This window comes from Centroberyx affinis, unplaced genomic scaffold (genome assembly GCF_046629955.1).
Source record: "Centroberyx affinis isolate AG114_WGS23_722 - 3 ecotype Tasmania unplaced genomic scaffold, CSIRO-AGI_Caff_v1 ptg004788l_1, whole genome shotgun sequence".
NCBI lineage: Eukaryota > Metazoa > Chordata > Actinopteri > Beryciformes > Berycidae > Centroberyx > Centroberyx affinis.
This window is the reverse complement of record NW_027282326.1, coordinates 1-21,958: the sequence shown is the minus strand read 5'-3', so window position 1 is coordinate 21,958 and position 21,958 is coordinate 1. Positions and strand designations below refer to the sequence as shown.

Here is a 21,958-nt window from a genome sequence, read left to right as displayed (position 1 = left end):
TCAACCATTATGTATCCAGGGAATGATCCTGCTGTTAAAGGGGCAATAAGTAAGATTTTTACTTTAGCCTACCCATAGTACAAAATGTACAAAATGACCATAATATACTGTATGTGTGTGTGTGGCGGGTGGTGGCCATGATAATTTGGCTAGTACAGCATAAAATGGCGACTATGGAATTTTAGGGGTTAGTTGCTATGGTGACAACACAAGTCTGGACATTAAGGCTGTAAAGTCTGTCACACTTAAGAACTGTGCAGATGAGTCTGTTAGCAAACTGTCAAAACTCAGTGGAAAGCTGCTTTTTGCGACGAGGTGAACTGCATTATCAAAGATTGTGCTTCTCCTCTTGTCAAAATCAGCATATTAGCAAACGTAGCTGGTAAGCATCAAATACCTCTGACTTAAAATAGCCCCTCAAATGCTCTAAAATAATGTAGGTTAGCCTACCTTAATGAAGAAGAAAAGTTAGCATTCGCTAACTTCAAACAGCTAACGGACATCGGCTGAAACAGATTAACTCAACTATTACCACTTCTGCTAACTGCACAGAGGTCAAAACTTTTGACCGATTTAAAAAGACAGTAGCAGCTTGTAAAAGAGCTCCACCTGGTGGAGGCAGGACTGCAACCAGGTGAGAACTTAATTCAGCTGCGATGCCAGTTTTCCACTAATTTGGTTCTTGCTGCACAACTATTCACTTCAGTGACTTGCCGTAAGTCGGTTCATACAGAAGGTAGCCCAACGGTTCACATAAAAATGGCCGCCTCTCCGACCATCAAGGAACGTTGATTTGAATGGGAAAGACCATTCTATCCATTCAAGTTATGTGGTCCTGCCCCACATCCTGTTTCAACAGGAAATACATCACATTAACAAAGTAAGATGCGTTTAATGGGGCCAATCAACACCGACTCCTTTTCTCGTTTTCATCAACAGTAGAGGATGGTGCTACAAGCGCAACCAGCGAGCGGCCTAAACCACGGGTGAATTTTGAAGCCAATAAGGAAGTGTCTGAAAGCTGCAGTTCCTCTAATGTCCACTAGGGTCGGCTCCAAAAAGACTCTAAATCCCGCCCAACTCCGTTCATGTCTATGGGATCACAGCCCAACTTCTCACTCAAAATATAAAGTCAGTACATTTTTTCGACAAGAGATTAGGTCTCAGTAGCTACTTTTGCTTCTTCTGTGTCCATATGGCGATTTTCTAAATAATTTGCGTCATTAACGGGATATAACGGTTATAAAACGGGGTAGTTTTCAGAGTGATTGACAGGTCACCTGTCCAGTGATCGCGCCAGTCGGCGATCACGGACCAATAGCAGGCGGCGCTGTGGGAAACCCCCGGCTTCGCTCTGGCTGCTCCGGCTCCAAAAAATGTCAACATGGCGGCGCTCGCACACCCCAACCTTTGGCTTCAAAACGGCCCTTCAGAAACCTGTGGGTGACGTCACACTCACTACATCCATCTTTATTTACAGTCTATGGTCTCAACACTTTTCACCGTAGAAAGGCCAAAAAGCCTCGTTCAAGACAAAAGAGCAAATGACAGCAGTTTTATTATTCCAGTCTGCAGCCTGGTGATATATTAGCTCTGCACTAGATGATCCTGTTGGATCTCTGCTCTCATTAGCTTGCTAACTCCTTCTTATTGGAAGTTCTCTCCAGTGTTGTTGCAGTTCCTACTGGTCACCAATAGAGGTCAGTAAAGACCACAGATTAGCTATTGCCCCTTTAACACATGGGTCTTTTTCTGCACTGCTCTGCTTAAAAATATAACAAGTAGAGATTCTCTGCAGTCCCACGGCTCATTTTATATGAATGTAATCTCAGCTCTCTGATCAGCTGCTTTCACCGCTTATATAGAGAATACAGTAATGTTACGCTACTTGGTTTGCTAGCTAACGTTAGCAACTAAACCGTTACCAAACAGCTTATAGCATTGCATGTAGACTATGCATAGAAGCACTGCATACACAATAATGTCCTTTACTATAAAATGCCAGAGAATGTGTTGCCATACAATGGTAAAAAGATGTATCTGCTCATTGCCACTCTGTATGTCATCAGTTTATTCTAAATAAACACGATGAAGAACCTGTATTGGTTTGTGTGATGTCATGTGAATTTCATCTGAGTGCTAGAAGAGGATTGTGGGAGCTGTGAGAAAATCTGCAGCCAAGGTGTGGAAGTTCATAGTTAAAATTAAATTTTCACAGTAATACAGCATTTACTTCCTTCTTATCCCGTCTTGTCTTATTTTTTGTGTCTTCATGTGAAATATGTACCTCAAATAGCTTTATCAGTACCTTAATATTTCATGTGAATCTTTTATAACAGAAGTATTTGGTGTAAGGTCCAAAAGAAGGCCAGCAAGCAATCGACAGGGGTAAATATAATTCTAAAAATATATTTTCCTTTCATTGATTTTGAACTTAAAGCACTGGTTTCTACAGAAATTGAGAGTATCAACTAAACTTCAGTTCATGCCTTGTGTCTACAATGTCTGTCAAATACATACAGCCTGTATCAGAATTCCTCAGAAATATTTCTTGGCCTCCGAAGCAAAATGTCTCAGGGCAGCAGCCACAGTGACACAGCAGCTCCATCTCAAAACCAATCAAGCTGCTAGCAACACTGATAACATGTTCACAGTTGTACAACTAAAAATGATATTTGATAAAACTAATGTAAAGTGGGAAAAACGAAACAACAGAGTGAGCAGCTGACCTGAAATCAGTTCAGGAATAACAATAGTAAGAAACACGGGGAGAAATGGAAAGAAGAGGAGGAGGAATGAACCTGAACAACATGGTGCCAGTTGTCACTTCTGAGCTGAGTGGTGAGATCAAGCTGCAGGCCATAAACTGTCATCTTTTGGTCTATAATCTATAATCCATCCGTCAGTATAGATGACCAGATAAGCAGGACAATCAAATGAAATTGAATGGCTTACCTTATTATTGACGCAATTTAATGCAATTAGAATTGAACCAAAACACAAAACATCTAATTAGAGCCTACTTGGGATGCCAAATTAAGTTCAGTTGGAATTGAATAGGGCCAAATCCAGTGAGCATTTACAGCAGATAATGATTTTCTTTTTTCTTTAAATTGAGTCCTTTCACCGTCTGGAGGTCATAGTTCACCCAGCTTATTATTTACCACTACATCATATCTGTATCTCCAGAAAACCATCAGAAGCAGCAATTCATCTGTCTCTTTTAGATTAAAAAGTGACAGGACAGTATGCAAATCTCATGTGTAAGTCGCTTTGGATAAAAGCGTCTGCCAAATGTGAAATTGTAAATTGTAAATTGACAGTAAATGCTGCTGTCAGTGTGTGACTGCAGTTTGTCGCCCTCTGTTGAAACACTGTTGCCCCAACAACAGGCAACAGGACTGAAGATATCTACAAGTTAAACTCATGACTTCAACATACACATATACACCCAAACTAAATTTAGATGGTCTAATACAGTGATTCTCAACCTTTTTTGTATGAAGGACCCTAATTTAGTCCACTGTTGGGCCACGGACCCCCATTTGACTCTCGAACCCATAACATTTTTATTGTGAGATTTGACTTTGTCCAGAATTCCATGACTGTCTGTATTGTAGGTAGAGAGATAACTGAAACTATGATCAAAACAGTCATTCTTCTACATTCTCCAATTGTGTTAACTTATTAATATAATGGTGAAGTTTAACGATTCATCAGTTTGCTGGGGACCCCCTGGAACTCACCAAAGGACCCCTGGTGGTCCCTGGACCCCCCGTTGAGAACCACTGGTCTAATAAATCACTGGTTGCATCTCGAGGGTTTTTAGAGCGAAAGAGGCGCAAGTGACAGTTTCCTAATTTTATAGCAGAGCAAAACCAAAACTTTAAATTATTGCATCTTTTTATTCAAAACGTCATAACATAAGCTATAAACCAAATTTAACAGGTTTTCACTCGAGTCTTTGTTTTTTCACTCTATTTTAATTTTATTTATGATTACAAATGTGTTCTTCTGACCATCAGGCAGAGCTCAACAAGAGCTTTCCAATGATATATTATATACTCCTTTTCTGCCAAAATGTCACCTCCGCCCCTTTTGCACCAAACTGTTTAACTGAACTCTGTAATAACCCCAAAAACAGTATGGGGAAAAAGATGTGCATGTTGGTAAAAAGCACATTATTGAAACAATTGAGCATGTTTTAACTCTTTTAACTGTGAAAAATATAGAATAGAGAGGACAGTGATGGAAGGTAGAATGGAGGAAGTTGGGGAGAAGGAGTTTAAAGTACTCTGGATTTAGCAGAGGATGGTAGAAAGAGCAGGATTTTATTAGAGCATTTGTAGATCTAGATGTTATGGTTGATGTAGGACTAGAAAAAAGCTTGTGTTTTAACATGAATCCTTGAACATTATAATTTTGAATAAGATAAAGCCCCTTTTACATGCCTCGCACCTGATTTTCCCTTTTCTCTGTATTATTTTGTATGTATTTGTGCTTTTTTTTCTGTCTTTATCGTACACTTCATTGTTTGTGGTGCTCAGTAAGGATTATTGATGTTCAACTGTTCATATTGTACACGTTTACAACAGTGATTCTCAACCTTTTTCACATCAAGGACCCCAAATTCAGTCCACATTAGGACCACGGACCCCCATTTGATGAGATTTTGTCTCCCGGACCCAAATCTGAGAATATTTTTATTGTTAGATATGTTTTTTTTCTTTCCAAAATTCCCTGACTATCTCTATTGTAGGAGAGATAACAGTGAAACTATGATCAAAATAGTAATTCTTCTACATTCTCTAATTGTGTTAACTTCTTGTAAATGAAATGATGCTGAAGTTTAACAAATCATCAATTTGCCTGGGGACCCCCTGGAACTCCCTCAAAGACCCCTGGTGGTCCCCGGACCCCACGTTGAGAACCACTGATGTACAAGATTTTCAAGAATATAAAAAGGTTGATGTATGAATATTTATAACAACTAGGGGGCGGTAATACAACATTATAAGGACTCCAACCGCCTTAAAAAACGCAAGAACAAGAAGAAAGAAGAATTCCTCCCCCCACAATTCCTTGCGTTCTTCCGGTTCCAACATTCGATTCCTAAGATGGCGGACCGGCGGCGAAGGAGGAGGCGCGCGTCCCAGGACAGCGAGGAGGACGACGAGTCCGGTTCGGGCTCGGAGAGCGGGAGGTCGGGCTCCCCGGCGACCAAGAGCCGAGGGAGAGAACCCGAGCCGGTGGAGGCGACAGCGGCCCGGGCCCCGGCGAAAAGCGGCGCGGAGTCCGAGTGTGTAAGTGTCCGTCGGGGCGCTAGCTTGCTAAGCTGACGGCTCCCCGGGTCTCAGCCGGCTCGAGCTTCTTCTTCTTGGAAACTTTGCCGGTTGGCCTGCCAGCGGTAGTTGTTCTTAACCGGTCGGTTGGCTAGCTAGGTGGCGGTTGGTCCCACACAGCAGTGTATTGGGCGTCAGGGATCAGTCGAGTAGGTGTTTGTTTAGCAGTTAGCAGCTAGCTAGGCCACGCTACAGCTCCATCATGTGAGTTTGCCACGTCCAGCGCACGTTACTCATAAATCACTCGGACTAACCGATGGAATCAACGTTGGTTAACCGGTACCGGGGATGTTTTGGGACTGGTGATTGTAACGGTCTCTAATACGCTACTAACTGTATCCGTGTATCTGTATAACCGCTGGAGGCTTCGAACAGAGATGGAGAACCGGCTCCGGTCTCGGTGTGAGGGCAGCAGACAGGTCGGTTTGATAGCCAGCCGTCGCTCAGTTTGGCCGCACTTTGTTTGTCTTTGCTGCGCTGCTCGGCGCCAAACATCCCGGCTGTAATAAAACACGACATCACCTGCCAAACACTGCCGGTTACGGCTCCGACAGCGGCCGGCCATCAGGTCATAGACTGGTCCCTGTCCCGGGCCTGGTGTGGGCTGATAGAGGCTGGTGTAATGAACCGGGAGTGCTGTGTTTTAAAGTTTAATTGACTGAATTAGCTGGTTACTGTGCGCAGCAGCCGTGTTGTCCCGGCCGGCCGCACCCTGCTGTTTGTTACAAAACCCTCCGCTCTGTACACAGCGTCACATCTAACTCAGCTGCAGCACTGAGAGGGCTGGGAGAGTTTCTGAACATTTAGTCACTCATTTTTCACTTCTTGGAAATAAATTGGTTGCCAAGCAACAATAGCCAAACTTGTACTTGCTGCTGGAGTCGTGGGTTTTTCTTGGCAGCGTCAGCATATTGAGCAGTCTGAGTCTGGAGCTGTTGGGGCTTCACTGATGTCAGTGGTGTAAAGCTCTGCTTATTGACTTTTTGTGTTTTTGTAACGTTCCTGTTACATCACCATAAGGCCGTCTTGTTAGCTAAACAGCGGTTGACTGTAAACACACATCAGTAACAGCCTATAAACTGAGTTTTTTCTTGCACTGTTCAATAGTAGTAGTAGAACATGTTCAGATCTGATCATAGTTTGAAGTACTCATCGTGTTCTCTTTATCATTTTGCAGAACAAAAGTGCATGTGACTCTTTGAGACACGTAAACAAACACTGCAGACAGACATAACCTCTGGAGACGTTCTGAGCGACACCCACCCAATCAATTAATCAACAACTTTATTGTCCCAGAGATTGTTTGGCGAGCAGAGCCGAAATCTCTCAACAGCTGTCCACATACAAACGTATATAAACAGGATAAAAGATAAAAGCAATAAAAGACTATAACAGACAATAAGATGGAAAATGGCTAAGACAATAAAGAAGTTGAAAAGAATAACAGTGCCTAGCAAGTTAAGAACATTCATCTAACCGTCTCTGTTGGAAAGCAATCAGCCGTCACCACAGCATGACTGGTCTCTCTGTATCTTCTCTTTCACATGCAATAAAATGTTTGAAATGCATTTGCAGTGATTTGACAGTTAGCATAAATACAACGCACATCTCCAGGGATGATGATGCGTCTCTAAAACGGCTTTAGAGACATACAGGAGGGGTCTTCTACTTTGGTTACCCAGCAACTGCCTGTGTTGATTAGCACTGCTGTTTAAAGCCGTCATCATAGTATTGTTTTTGTTTAAGCCTTGGTTTAAGTTTGGTGTTGTGCTTCAGCTGTACTTGGTCCTTAATATGCCTCCATCTCCTCTGAAACACACTCAGCATCTATGGCTCAAGTTTAAAAACACCTGCTCGCCACGTAGGGATGGGATCTGCTTATTTCACGATGCGATTCAGTATGATATGGGTTCAGGATTCAATACAACCGCGATACGATGTGATATAAGTAAAAGTTCAATGACAACAAAGTCTGAATTATGTTTACTTCTGAGACACAAATCTTTCTAGCGATGGCATTGGCTGTGGTTAGTGAAGGGCTTGTGGCTGGAAGGTTGCCAGTTTGAGTTTGAAATGAATTGTCAGTATGCTCTCCAACCCCCGACAACAGCACCTAGTGTCAAAGTGCCCTTGAGCAAAGCACCTCGTCAGTCCAGTGGAGGTGTTCAGCGGCCAGCAGCAGAGGACTGGGGTGGTGTGAGTGTGTGAAACTGTGTTGGTGGAAAAGAGCATCTACTCCTCTTAGTCAGTCTCCCCCGGATCAGTGAAAATAATAGTTTGTAGACTTGTGTTTAATAATGCTGTTTATCATCTGTCTATATGTGAAAACGGTAGGATTTGAAACTGGTGTGCCTCATTGTGTTTATGCATCCATGGTTTGATATTAATGGTCATTTTCCTTTCTTCATTGCAGGAGAGTGAAGATGGGGTAGGAGAAGGTAAGCTTACTATCAGCTCATATGAACATCTAGCACACACAACCCTTAAAATTGCAAAATTATGCAACTGACATGTTTTTACCAGGGACTTTAAAAGCAAATTTCGAGGCAGTAATGTGACTTTTTCCCCTTCGACAGACTGGGGATGTAACAAACTGAGGCACATACCCAACCGTTAAAGATAAAGACATGTCTCTTGTTTCTTACACTGGTGTGTTACAGACAGTTTTAGGCTATTTTCACAGTTCCTACAGATGTCTGGAATTGTATGGAAAAAGAATATGGGAATTTAAGTTGGAAATTGCACAAAAAAGTTATATATAAATAGTATAGTAATATTGTCATATCGTTTTTAGCCCCCGTCATCTCACACATTCTGATATTTGCTGCTGTTTAGAATAATCTTCCCGTGGCAAGACAAATATCGGCGTAAATCATGCTGAACCACAAAATATTCAAATCTAATTCAAGGAATAGAAAGTCTGGGAAAAAGTCTGTAATTTTTGAAACTGTGTAGGAACCCTGTATTTTGTGTCTAGCTGTTCTAAAATCACAAAGCAAGTTGTGGCCTAGCGGTTAATTTTGTGAACCTGTCTGGCTGTACTGTACAGTGACAGTCTGCTAATCTAAATATACCTCTGTTTCTCTCTCTCTCTCTCTCTCCCTCTGTCTCTCTCTCTCTGTGTCTGTGTCTCTCTCTCCTCAGCGGTCCTCTCTGACTACGATAGTGCCGATCCTGAGGAAAATGGCTCCCACTCCGAGGTAAAAACACCAGCAGCTAGATGAACGTGAAGGAAGGAAACTCTTATTCAGTTTTTCAGTTGCGTCTGTGGGATGGACAGTGTTTTGTGTTAGGATGTCTGTCTGTGAAGGAAAGGATCACACATGACACAGTAAGAGATTCAAGTCGGCATGCTCCCATTTTGTTTTAACTGAGCTTCTTCGGCACAGCGGTGTTTCAGTGTTTATGTGCACGTTCCTTCCATCCCATAGAAACACCTTATCTTGTCTTTGTAGCGTCCCCCTAGTGGTGAGATGGGATGATAAAATCCTGGCTGTTTGTGCAATAATTCAGGGTTTTTCCCCGGTGTGTCTCCGGCTTGCCTTGAGGCCCAGATGACCTCAGGACAAATTTTGCCACTGAAATGAAATTGGAAAACTAGAAAAAAACAGTTTGACAAAATACACAAAGTAGAGACCTAGGCAACTCCTCTTTAAAGAATCAGAAGGTGAACGACTTAATTACATCATAGAAGCATTAACAAAGACATTAAAAAACACCAACTTTTTTCGGCCATAGGGCCTTCCTCAGGGTGTCAGAGGAAAAACGAAAGAGAAAAAGTCTGCAGGACCGGACTGATTTCTCATTAGAAAAACAGCGAAACGACAAACCACAAAAAAATTTAAAACTTATGCCCCAGTCATTTTTGTCCAACCCCAATTTAACATCAGTTTAATCAATTTAAGTGTCTATTTCTCAGTAAATGTAGTGGGAGGGAGAATCTGTATTTGAATAATACTAAAAGTTTCAGACTCTGATCGGTAGTGGCGCTGGAGAAATGTATATTCTGTCTTTCACAAGACAGGTAAAAACATATTTTTACAGACTTGCTGCTTGTTAATTTGTAATAGGATTTATTGTCAAACCTAGTGAAACTAGTGTTGTATGTTTTGACACTCATATTTTAGCTTTTCTGGTCTAAATACAGTAAGTAAGGTTTATTTACAGCTGTGACCCGTATCTGTCTCTCCTGCGTTGTCCCAGGGCGGGGAGGAGGAAGAGGAGGCAGAGCACTACAGCGAGGAAGAGGCTCCAGCAGCGGCCAGCGAGCCCAAACCCCCCGCTGCTGCTGCCGACGGCCCGACACAGGGAGAGGGAGAGGAGGCGGGAGAGGGAGTGGAAGAGGGAGTGGAAGAGGAGGAGGAGGAGGAGCAGGAGGAAGAGGGAGAGGAGGGAGGAGGAGGACGGAGTAAAGAGGAGGGCAAGGCAGAGGAGAAGGGAAACCTAGCTGGAGAGAGGCAGAGTGGAGACGGACAGGTAAGAGTGAAAATTTTGCTTATCACAGCTTTAAAGGATAAGTGTGTCTATTTTGGACCTGTATAGCTTATCTCTTCCATACCTGTAGTACCTGAACCCACAGACAGTACTGGCTCCAGAGTCCTCTTGCCTCATGCTGCTAACAAGCAGTCCACTGTATTAAAGGATAAGGCCGGTGTTTTTTAATGCATTGCTTACCGTCAACAAATCCTATGAAAAGAACAACATCAGCAATGATTTTGTTTTGCCAACAAGTCTTGTCCATGTAGCCGGTGCCCAATGCAGCCATGTCCCAGCAGCCATAGAACTCCACTGTATTAAAAAAACAACTAAAATCCCGTCACAGAGCCATGCTGTTGCTCTGGGCAACATATTTCATCATCACGATCAGGGCTGGGCGATATGGACCAAAAATTATATCTCGGTATTTTTAGGCTGAATGGCGATACACAATATATATCTCAGTATTTTCTAAGAAGTGGGCTAAATGTTCAGTTGTAAGTAGGGCTGGGCGATATGGACAAAATCAAATATCACAATATTTTTGACCAAATACCTCGATATCAGTATTGCGACAATATTGTACGGATGACTGTTGGTGCTTTCACAAAATATTTACACAATGAGATATAGATAAATAATCATCAGTAATGTGGATATAATGACTAAGTGGGTAAAGGCAAATAATAGAACAGCTAGAACAGTCTGGTAAGTTCAGAAAATGACATCACTTTACTGTAATGCAGCCTTTAAAACCAGGAAAAGACACTTATGCCATATCACGATATTACGATATCCAAAATCTAAGACGATATCTAGTCTCATATCACGATATTGATATATTGCCCAGTCCTAATCACGATGCGCCGGGCCGGCTGACTTTTTCCTCAAACAACTTAATAAGCCGGCTGTAAACACGTTTGCGATCTCAGGAAAGTAGTTCCGTAGCACTGAAAATAGTCCCCGGTGTAATGAAGAATTTGTTCCCATTTGATTTGGTAATAACTACAACAGCCTGACTTTTCATGGTAACAGTTAGCGATTTTTAAAATTGAAACTATGTCTTTGTGAGCTGTATTTCAAGGTTTTTAGCTTACAATTGGAGCCAATGACTTCTGGGTTGACGGTTCAAAACGGTACGTGGGAAGTCAGAAAATAACGGGAGTAGAGCAAACGCATTGTTGATTTTGTTATTTTCATAGGGTTTGTTGACGGTAAGCAATGCATTAAAAAACACCGGCCTTATCCTTTAACAATTTGAAGTAAAAGCCGACATGAAATCGCTTTGCTGTTGAACCAAAGTGACCTCATGCCGAAATCAAAAGCTTCGTTCTCAAAGCGGTCATCCTGGCATCGAGCGGTCGGCGGCAGACAGGTGACAGGTTCACCGCTGACCCTCCTATCCTCTTCCTCTCTCCCAATGAAAACACGCGCAGGAGTCGACGGACGACCCGGAGACCAAGTCGGGGGGGAAGCCGGGTCAGAAGCTGGACGACGACGAGGACCGGAAGAACCCGGCCTACATCCCCAGGAAGGGCCTGTTCTTCGAGCACGACGTCCGAGGACACGCCCAGGAGGAGGAGAGGTACGGGGCGGGGGCACCGATACGCGGCGTCCTGCATATCGGCCTTTTAGAAGATATTGGCCAGTCAGCAGCTATAGAAAACCAGACACGAAAATGTCTTCCCTTTATACTTTTTACTTCTTGTATTCCTTTAATTGTACATGTGTTTAATTGTTCGAAGGCTGTAATAAACCCCAGAGTTTCTCTACCACTCTGTCTTAAAGCGCTGCTGACACTAAAATAATTAAATCAGTCTGGTTTCAGTGGAGAGTTTTAGTGTCCCATGATGCTCTGAATGCTGTTTCAGAGGCTTTTTCCAAATAATGTTCTTGGTGGAAACTTTGTATCCTTGTAGTTTTTTATACATGGAAATGGCCAGATTTATACTTAGATACACTGAATATAGGAATAATGGTGGTAGCTTCAGTACAAAAATATTCAATATTATGCCTAATCGGTAATAAATATAATCATTAAAGCTGCAAGCAGCCTCGACAGGTATTCACAGCGTGCGACCGCCTCTGAAAATCACTCCGGACCGGTGTGAGAAGCGTCCACAAGCGGTCGGGAGCGAATGCGAGTCACCGTTTAGGAGTAGATGCCGTTAATGTGTGATTTCTGCCGTTAGCGGTTAGCTTAGCACAAATTGAAATCGGTGCCGCGTCGTCGTTCTTTGGGCGATCAACACCAGACTTGGTACAGTCCCTAAGGGTGCAGTCAGCGATGTGCACACCACGTTTCAAGGTCATAGGTCACTGTGAAGTGGACTTCTGATAGATAGAATTTTGTCAGAATCTGATTGGCTAATAACTCCGCCATTTTTTTACCCGATCATTCCAAATCATTCCCTAGTTCGGGCATGTCCATGGACCATGCATACCAAATTTGGTGTCATTTGGACTTACGGTTCAGGAGAAGATTTTGATGTCAAAGGTTTTTCAAAATTTCCAAGATGGCGGAAAATCTACCCAGACGGACCTCATGGGTCCCAATGTGAAATTTGTTCAGCAGACCAAATGACAGCTATACACCAAGTTTCAAGTGTCTGGGTCAAACGGGGCAGCCGGGAGGAGCGTTAGAGTTTCGCTGCATGTTATAGCGCCCCCTGTGGCCGAAATGTGACAAAACCGCTTGGAGACCTGCTTACCGGGAATTGCGATGTGTGTGCCAAATTTGAACACTTTTGACCAATCAGACTAGGAGCTAGAGCTATTTGCAATAGTGGAATAATAAGAATCTGAATCTGGTCTTCAAAAACCCAGAACTGTGGCTGCACTGGAAGCTCCCAGGTGTTTAACTGTATAGATGTGAAGCAGGGTGCTGCTGCATCCTCAGTCAACTTTCCTTGCTTAAAGGTTAAAAAATCACTAAACTTATCATTAACTAAAATAATTAACTTGAATAGCATTTCAGTGTTGCTTTAGGTGATATGGAGAATCTTCCTTAGAGAAATAAAGGTGGGGGGAAAAAGATACTACTTGATAAAAGATACTAAATGTAGAATTACAAGATGTTAAAAGCAGACTCTCTGTCTGCCTCTCTCTGTCTCTCGCTCTATTTCTCTCTCTCACACTCTCACACACTGTCTCTCTCTCACTCACACTCTGTCTCTCTCTCACTCACACTCTGTCTCTCTCACACACTCTGTCTCTCACTCCATCTATCCCTCTCTCTCTGTCTCTCTCACACTCTCTCACTCTCCATCTATCTCTCTCTCTGTCTCTCTCACTCTCTCTCTCTCTGTCACTCACTCTCACACTCTGTCTCTCTCACACACTCTGTCTCTCTCTCTCTGTGTTGCTCACACTCTCTCACTCTCTCACTCTCTCTCTGTCACTCACTCTCACACTCTCTGTCTCTCTCTGTGTTGCTCTCACTCTCACTCTCTCTGTCTCTCTCTCACTCTCTCTCTGTCACTCACTCTCACACTCTCTGTCTCTCTCTCTGTCTCTCTCTCTCTGGGTTGCTCACTCTCTCTCACTCTCTCTGTCACTCACTCACTCTGTCTCTCTCACACACTCTCTGTCTCTCTTTCTGTCTCTCTCTGTGTTGCTCACACTCTCTCACTCTCTGTCTCTCACTCTCTCTCTGTCACTCACTCTCACTCTCTGTCTCTCTCACACACTCTCTGTCTCTCTGTCACTCACTCTCACACTCTCTGTCTCTCTCACACACTCTCTGTCTCTCTCTGTCTCTCTGTCACTCACTCTCACACTCTCTCTCTCTCTGTCACTCACTCTCACACTCTCTGTCTCTCTCTCTCTCAGACCTAAAGGTCGTAACAGGAAGCTGTGGAAGGACGAGGGTCGCTGGGAGCACGACAGGTTCAGGGAGGAGGAGCAGGCGCCAAAGAGCCGGGAGGAGCTCATCGCCATATATGGTTATGACATCCGCAACGGGGGCGGAGCCGGAGACCGGTCCTACAGACAGCGCAGGCCCAGGTGAGACGCACGACACGTTTAGCTGCTTTCTACTTTAAAAGGAAAGAAAAGAAAAGATGCTGTCTACTTCACTGATTTTGTTTTATACAAAGTCATCTACCAACCACTGTGCTTTGGCATCCAAACTCCAATATATCGTCTCAGACGTTACTATATGATTTGATATTGATCCAACATCATATATAGTTAGGGATGGGATGATTTCAATATATCATCCCATCCCTATATATAGTATATTCATAGTTTAGTAGCAAAGTAAAAGGTGATTGTAATAAATTAACAGGTGATTATAATGAACTTACTTTGTTTTTAGTATTGTGATTCATGATTATTTATAATGGATTAAGGGAATTGATGATGTATTGATGCGTCAGGCTGATGTATCTATTTTTATGAGTGTATTATTTATCCTTTTTGTTTTTACAAAGCCCTAGATAGCAGTTGCACACGCGCTACATTTGGTTTAAACGAGCGTTCCTCCTCTTCTCTCCCTCTCTGTCCTGTAGACACAGTACGTCTCCCAGCAGAGAGAAGCGCTGGGGCGGAGGAGGAGAGAGGCCCGTTCGCTCCTGGCAGAGTGGAGGAGGAGGAGGAGGAGGAGGAGGAGGAGGAGGAGGAGGAGGACTGAACCGCGGAGGAGCTCCCCCACCTTCATCCATCCATCCCTCCTCTTCAGCGCCCTCTTCCTTCCCTCCCTCCTCCTCTCAGCGTAACAACAACCCTTCCAGCAGACCGCCTCCCTCACACCACGCCCCGCCCGGCCGGAGCTTCCAGAGCGGCAGACCCTCTCACCAGAATCAAGCGCACCTCACGCAGCAGTCCCAGTATAGGAATAACGAATCGAACGCGCCCCATCACCCCAGAGAACGACAGGGGCCTAAGACTCAGTCGGAGCCCGCCCACGCTCACCGGCAAGGCTTCTCATCGGCCGAGGGAGAAAGGGGCGTGGTTAACAGGGGAGGGCGCGGCGGCGGAGGACGGGGCGGTCCCTCGGTGGTCGTCGAGGAAATTACCAGTAGCCAAGGCGGCGTGGAAGAAGAGGAGCTGGGCGTGACGACGGCAAAATCGTCACAACCAGGCGGCTACCAGTCCGCGTCGCCGAGGCGGCAGCAGCAACAAGAACAACGAGGAAACGCCGACCGATCCGCTTCCGGGTCGGCCTCCTCCTCCTCCGACCCCTCCCTCCAGTCGTCGTCGTCGTCGACCAATCGGGAAGCTTCCCCTCCCGCCGAGCGCCCGGTGGAGCGCAAGTCGTACTCGCTGGCGCGCAGGACTCGCTCTCGGCCCGCCGACCTGGGCAGCAAGCAGCCGTCTGTGGAGGAGTCGACGGCCGGGGGGAACGCCTCCTCCCCCGGGGGCCCGGGGGGGAAGAGCTGGGCGGGAGGCGACGGGACGAGCCAGGGGGGAGGAGGGGGAGGAGGAGGAGGAGGAGGAGGAGGAGGAGGAGGAGGAGGGGGTGGGGGTGGGGGTGGAGGAGGAGGGGGTGGAGGAGGGCTGACGGGGATGGATCAGGATATGGCCAGGTTGAGTCTGGCCGGACAGAACTGGACCCAGAACCCGACCTCCTACATCCGGTCAGAGATGAGAGGTGAGTCTGATCGCTTCAGGTTTCCTCTGTTCACTTCTGTCTCCTTCACACCTGTATAGTTTGTTTTCTACGGTCTAGTTGTGTGCTCGGGACCCAGAGCTTTGTTGGATTTAATTCTAGTCATCTAATCAGAGACTGACTCAGCTGGGATGCCATGTGAATGTAATTAACTTACCTGCTTGGAGAAAAACCAGCAGTACCCTGGATCCCGGGGACCAAGAAAAACTCTTATTTAAATGTGGAAATGGGGTAACAGATTTAGGCTCTCATTGTCGAAGACACAGCGCCTGTCTGTCAGTGTGTGTCTCTCTCTCTCTCTCTCTCTCTCTCTCTCTCTGTCATTCACCCTCACTAGTTATGTTCCCATCTAAATGTCAAGCGAAGTTTCAGCAGTCTTCTGAAATGTCACAGAAAAGAAACTGTGAATCGCGCGCGCTTCCTGAATGTCAGAAAACCCATCCACGAGGAAAAATGGTCATGTCAATGTTGGCATACATAATACATTTAGACGACACAAACTAGAAATAGAAATCCACTTGGCAATTTTCTAATACCCCAGCTAATATTCATACAGTCATGATGGGAGCCTTAACTATGGCAGACACAGCAGGTTGGACATTTCTGTGAGATCGTCACGGTGGACAGATCCTTTACAGACATTTCAGAATATCCAAATTCACTTTTGAACTGTTGTGTAGTATCGAATATCGCCCCCCCACCCCCATGTCCCATGTGTTGCTTGGATCGCAATTGTGCAAACTTTTAAAACTACAATTAACTATAACTTTTAAATTATGTCTTGGTAGGATGGTAAAAAAAAAAAAACGGATGATGTCATTTTATTTCAAGTGGGTTCCCTTTTCCACAATCAGCCCATTTTCCTGGAATTGGCAGGAATGAGCAAATTATACCAAATGGGCATTGTTTTTGCTTGAATAGTAAGATCAAATTTGTAGGCAATAATAATATAATAACCTAGAAATGTAATGTAAATTAGAAGAAATAAAATACGATGAAAAATGGGGAACATAAACCTGTATATTGCAATGTTTTGGCAGGACAGCATTGTGATATAAAATTTTGGATATCACCCAAGACTATCATTCACTGGACTGGGGATGAAAATTAGCTGTTTAGCTATTTCTCTGTACAGTGCATCAGACTTGTTGGAGGTTTATATTCTTATTGTACCTGGTCCCTGTTAAATAGACTCCTCGATAGATCTTACTATCTATCGAGGAAGAATTCTCAGCCTCAAATAAGCTTAAAAACATTTGTATTGAATTTAAATTTTCTCTTTGCGTTCAGCCCAGGTTCTCTCTCTCTGTCTTTTTTTTTCCTACGCAGGTCTGGAAAGTCTGGAAAAGTATTAAAAATGAATTTGATCATTTCCAGGTCTTGAATAGTTTGGGAATTTGAAAAAAATGTCTGGAAAAGTATGGAAAATGTTGCGGTTCAGGTCTGATACACACATAATTCTAGCTTTTATGTTGTTGTAGAGCCACTTTGAGTCCACAGTTTTTGTTGATGTGAAGAATAATGTTCAGATAGAGGGACGCTCTTATTACCCAGCCGCTGTCAGCATGCATTATATCAGATACAGACCAAAATCAAATCCGGTCAAGAACATAGGGTCTGGGAAAAATATGGAATTTTAAAATGGAAACCGTGTAGGAACCCTGCCAATCATCTCACATATTCTGATATTTGTCTCTGTGAAGAACAATCTTCATCTATACAGTGATGTGACCTAGTTAGCAGGGGCAAGATGTCTGTCTGCGTAAATCATATTGAACACCAGACAAAATCTTCAAAACAAATCAAGGTCTGGAAAAAGTATGGCATTTTTTAATTGAAAATGTGTAGGAACCCTGCTGTCTGTCTCATCTGTCCCCCAGTGAAATGGTACAAAGTAAATGTCTCTGTCCATCTGACCCCCCCCCCCCTCCTCCCCCCAGGACTCCCAAACCCCATGCACATCCCCGGCGGCCCTCCCCAGTTCTCTGGCATGGAGGAGATGGGTGTCGGGGCCAACCGGGCGAAACGCTACTCCTCCCAGCGGCAGAGGGCCGTGCCCGAGCCGGCGCCACCCATGCACCTCGGGGTGATGGAGGGACACTACTACGACCCCAGTAAGCATCAAGCTTTTACTCATTTTAAAGAGTCAGCAGTGAAATAGTAACGGGATGCAACAAAGACGAATGGGATAGGAAGTAAAGTGGAGGCGACAATTCCTGTGTGTCAAGAACATGTCAAGTAGAAATATATGAAAAGTAGCAGAGAATATGATTTACAGAATTGCGAGGTTGTGCAAAATGCCAGAACTAGAACATACTGAGACAAAAAAATGAATGAAAATATAATGAAAATACACCAAAAACAAAGAAAAGCACCCAAGACTTGTGTAGGAAGAGAACAGTTCAGTCGATGTTGTTCCAGTTCAATTTTACATACTTAACTCCTTCTATATTTTAAAGATGTTGAATAGTTTTTTTATACCCCCAATGATTTCTTTTTGGAAATTCCCATTTTCACTTCTGTGATGTTTTGATTGCATTCTTGATGACTCTCTCTCTCTCTGTCTGTCTCACAGTGTCGTACCAGGGACCAATCTATGCCCACGGGGAAAGCCCCGCCCCCATCCCGCCCCAAGGCATGCTGGTCCAGCCTGAGATGCACATCCCCCACCCTGGTCAGTGGACTTTGGTGTCTGTGTGAGAGAGCAGATATGGTGTCTTGTCTTCAGGTTTTTAGAAAGAAAAAAATAGAAAGTTGCTTTTTAGAACTAGAAAGTTTTTTATTTTTGGCAAACAAAGCTTTGGCTGAGTTTGGCAGGAGAGACAGTAGAGCTGCAATGATTAATCGATTAGTTGTCAACTATTAAATTAATCGCCAACTATTTTGATAATCGATTAATCGGTTTGAGTAATTTTTTAAGAAAAATAAGTCAAAATTCTCTGATTCCAGCTTCTTAAATGTGAATATTTTCTGGTTTCTTTCCTCCTCTATGACAGTAAACTGAATATCTTTGGGTTGTGGACAAAACAAGACATTTGAGGACGTCATCTTGGGCTTTGGGAAACACTGATCCACATTTTTCACCATTTTCTGACATTTTATAGACCAAACAACTAATCGTTTAATTGAGAAAATAATCGACAGATTCATCGACAATGAAAATAATCGTTAGTTGCAGCCCTAAGAGACAAGTAAACTGACAAAGACCGACTCCACCAAAACATTACTTGTCACAAGAAAAAACGTCTTGATAGAGCAGGAATGTTGCGTAGACCTACTTTGAGTGAAAGAGGTGGATCTGTCTGTCACTGTACTGTATTCCATTGATCTTTAGTGACATTACTGCATATTGATAAATCAACAGCTTACAAGATATCAGAGTGTATAGTGGTACACATGCAGTGCAGTGTGGCTGCTGCTTCTGCTGTTATCTGACTGTTGAAATCCTGTTTGAGACGCAGCAGCAGGTCTGCTCCATTCAACACACTGAAAAACAGAAGCTAACACTGAAGAGAAAAACTTCCTGCCCCCTCAGTCCTGTGATTTCTACATTAGGTTGTTCTGTGTTAGTCATCACTGTGTTTGCCTCCTCCCCCAGGTCTCCATCCCCACCAATCGGGCGGCCCGATGGCTAACCCCGCCCTCTACGGAGGCCCCCCTGTTTCTCTGTCGCCAGGGCAACCGCAGCAACTGTTGCCACCGCCTTTCTACCCTCCGCCAGGGGTCATGACCTTCCCTTACCCAGCCATGTACCCTAACCCACAGGTATATACACCTGAGAGACACACACACACACACACACACACAGACACACACACCAAAAACAGACACACACTGTTAATGCCTCCCTCTAACAGACTATTTCTCAATGCCTCTCTCTCTGCCTCTCTCTTGCCCCCTCTCTGTCTCTCTCTCTGTCTCTCTCTCCCTCTCTCTGCCTCTCTCTCTCTCCATCTCTCTGTCTCTCTCTGCCCCTCTCTCTCTCTCCATCTCTCTCTGTCTCTCTCTGCCCCTCTCTCTCTCTGTCTCTCTCTCTGCCTCTCTCTTGCCCCCTCTCTGTCTCTCTCTCCCTCTCTCTGCCTCTCTCTCTCTCCATCTCTCTCTGTCTCTCTCTGCCCCTCTCTCTCTGTCTCTCTCTTGCCCCCTCTCTGTCTCTCTCTCCCTCTCTCTCTCTCTCCTTCTCTCTCTGTCTCTCTCTGCCCCTCTCTCTGTCTCTCTCTCTGCCTCTCTCTTGCCCCCTCTCTGTCTCTCTCCTCTCTCTCTCTCTCCATCTCTCTCTGTCTCTCTCTGCCCCTCTCTCTCTCTCTCCATCTCTCTCTGTCTCTCTCTCTGCCCCTCTCTCTCTCTGTCTCCCTCTCTCTTGCCCCCTCTCTGTCTCTCTCTCCCTCTCTCTCCCTCTCTCTGCCTCTCTCTATCTCTCTCTCCATCTCTCTCTGTCTCTCTCTCTCTGCCTCTCTCTCTCTCTCTCTCTCTCTCTCTCTCTCTCACTCTCTCTCTCAATTCAATTCAATTCAATTCAAGGAGCTTTATTGGCATGACGTACATGTGCACATGTTCCCAAAGCAGAGATTCAAACATAAATGAGATGGAAATAAAGTAAAATAAAATGAAATAAACTGCATATTAAATGTATAGATTCATCACATAGAATATTTCTGGACAGTAACAAAAATAACAGTAATAAATATCTCTCTCTCTCTCTCTCTCTCTCTCTCTCTCTCTCTCTCTCTCTCTCTCTCTCTCTCTCTCTCTCTCTCTCCCTCCCTCTCTCTCTCTTCCTCTTTCACTCCCTCCCCCCCTCTCCCTCTCTCTCTCTCGCCCCAGGCCCAGTCCCAGGTGTACGGTGGGGTCACCTACTACGACACGGTGCAGCAGCAGGCTCAGCCCAAGCCGTCGCCGCCCCGCCGCTCCTCCCAGCCCGTCACCGTCAAGCCCCCCCCTCCAGAGGTGCCCTTCGCCTCCGAGTGACCTCCCCCCCTCCCCTCCTCGCCCCCTTCCTCCCCCTCTGACCCCCCAACCCCCCCCACCCAGTCTCAGCCACACCCACAGCCATTTACCACAGGTGAGTCGACCTGACCTCTTCTGTAATGTTTTTGTTTTCCCCCTTTTTTTTGTCTTGTCTTTTTTGTTTATATGCCCTTTGTAAACTCTGGTTTTAGATATTTTCTGTAGAGCTGCAACGATTAATCAATTAATCGATTAGTTGTCAACTATTAAATTAATCGCCAACTATTTTGATAATCGATTAATCGGTTTGAGTCATTTTTCTAAGAAAAATAAGTCAAAATTCTCTGATTCCAGCTTCTTAAATGTGAATATTTTCTGGTTTCTTTACTCCTCTATGACAGTAAACTGAATATCTTTGACATTTGAGGACGTCATCTTGGGCTTTGGGAAACACTGATCCACATTTTTCACCATTTTCTGACATTTTATAGACCAAACAACTAATCGATTGATCGAGAAAATAATCAACAGATTAATCGACAATGAAAATAATCGTTAGTTGCAGCCCTAATTTTCTGTGTAAATTAAGTCTTAAAATGACAGATACATTTTTTTTCTTTTTTCTCTGTCTCCAGGAGCGGGGTGGGAGGGTCGGTGAGGAGCTGCGATCCGTAACAACCAACAACTTTAACTTCAAGGAGGGAGGGATGGAGGGGGGGGAGGGGCCTGCGGTCGACCCACAGCATCACTGGTGGAATATTACCCCTTTCCCCCTGTTTTTCTAAAAAAAAGAAGAAAAAAAAAAAGAAAATATCTTTCAACCTAGTAGCAGTTAGTTGGGTCAGTAGACGAGTCCAGCAGGGTTTTGTCCGAGGCGGGACGTCCAGCGGGGGTTCGTCCCGTGACCAGGAGGTCGCGGGTTTGATCCCGCAACGAGCGAGGCGCTGACCGCTGACCTGCTCGTTCACTGAAAGCGGCTCTGGGTAAGAGCTAAAATATCTAAAATGTAAAAAACCCTTTAGAACCACTTTGAAGCGCCTGGCGTCACGCGGGACGGGGGGCGGGGTGGGGGGGCGCAGACGGACGATCCACCTCACACACCGTCTGCAACGAACTCCGGCTTTCTACAAGTGCTACTGCTGTTCCCGCCGGGCGTTCGGTCCGAGTCGACGGTGAAATTGAAATGTTTGGAGCGGAGTTGTGAATGTCTGGCTTGAAGTATTATCGCTGTTCTTTGGGTTTTCACGGTGAAGTTTGACTGTTTGACATCTTTTTTTTTTTTTTTGTTGAAACGGGAGTCGGACAGAATCCTAAAGACGGCAATTCACAGGCAATATAAATGGTTTCAAAGGTTTTTCCTAGAACTGACTCTGACGCTCTCGGTTATCCGGTTATCACATCGTATCAGTTTATGTTGCTTCACACTTCTGTACGTCAATGAAAGTCAGTTTTCTGTTTATAAGGAAGGATTTTCCACCATCCGTTAGTTATACTATTAATCCAAATGGAGAGCGTTGACGTATGAAGAGTATAAGCTTAATGTAAAAGACGGCCAAATAAATTTACATTAATAAAATGGAAT

General features: G+C 44.5%; 1 protein-coding gene across 1 annotated transcript; it reads left to right on the top strand.

The window, feature by feature from the left end:
* The first annotated feature begins 5,117 nt into the window (after window positions 1-5,117).
* On the top strand, window positions 5,118-21,079 carry casc3 (casc3 exon junction complex subunit). The gene is made up of 13 exons (XM_071545176.1): window positions 5,118-5,303; window positions 7,756-7,780; window positions 8,487-8,542; window positions 9,546-9,818; window positions 11,255-11,403; window positions 13,650-13,823; window positions 14,330-15,207; window positions 15,277-15,411; window positions 17,370-17,543; window positions 18,005-18,103; window positions 19,028-19,194; window positions 20,254-20,491; window positions 21,012-21,079. The coding sequence occupies exons 1-12, from the start codon at window positions 5,118-5,120 to the stop codon at window positions 20,395-20,397; spliced, it is 2,460 nt and encodes an 819-aa protein (XP_071401277.1). The 3' UTR covers window positions 20,398-20,491; window positions 21,012-21,079.
* Window positions 21,080-21,958: the final 879 nt, after the last annotated feature.

Bases quoted from the DNA above. Each gene is read 5' to 3' on its own strand.
- casc3 (XM_071545176.1), top strand. From the start codon at position 5,118: ATGGCGGACCGGCGGCGAAGGAGGAGGCGCGCGTCCCAGGACAGCGAG. The intron at 11,404-13,649 runs GTACGGGGCGGG...TCTCTCTCTCAG, and splicing joins CACGCCCAGGAGGAGGAGAG to ACCTAAAGGTCGTAACAGGA. The intron at 15,208-15,276 runs GCGACGGGACGA...GAGGAGGAGGAG, and splicing joins GGGGAAGAGCTGGGCGGGAG to GGGGTGGGGGTGGGGGTGGA.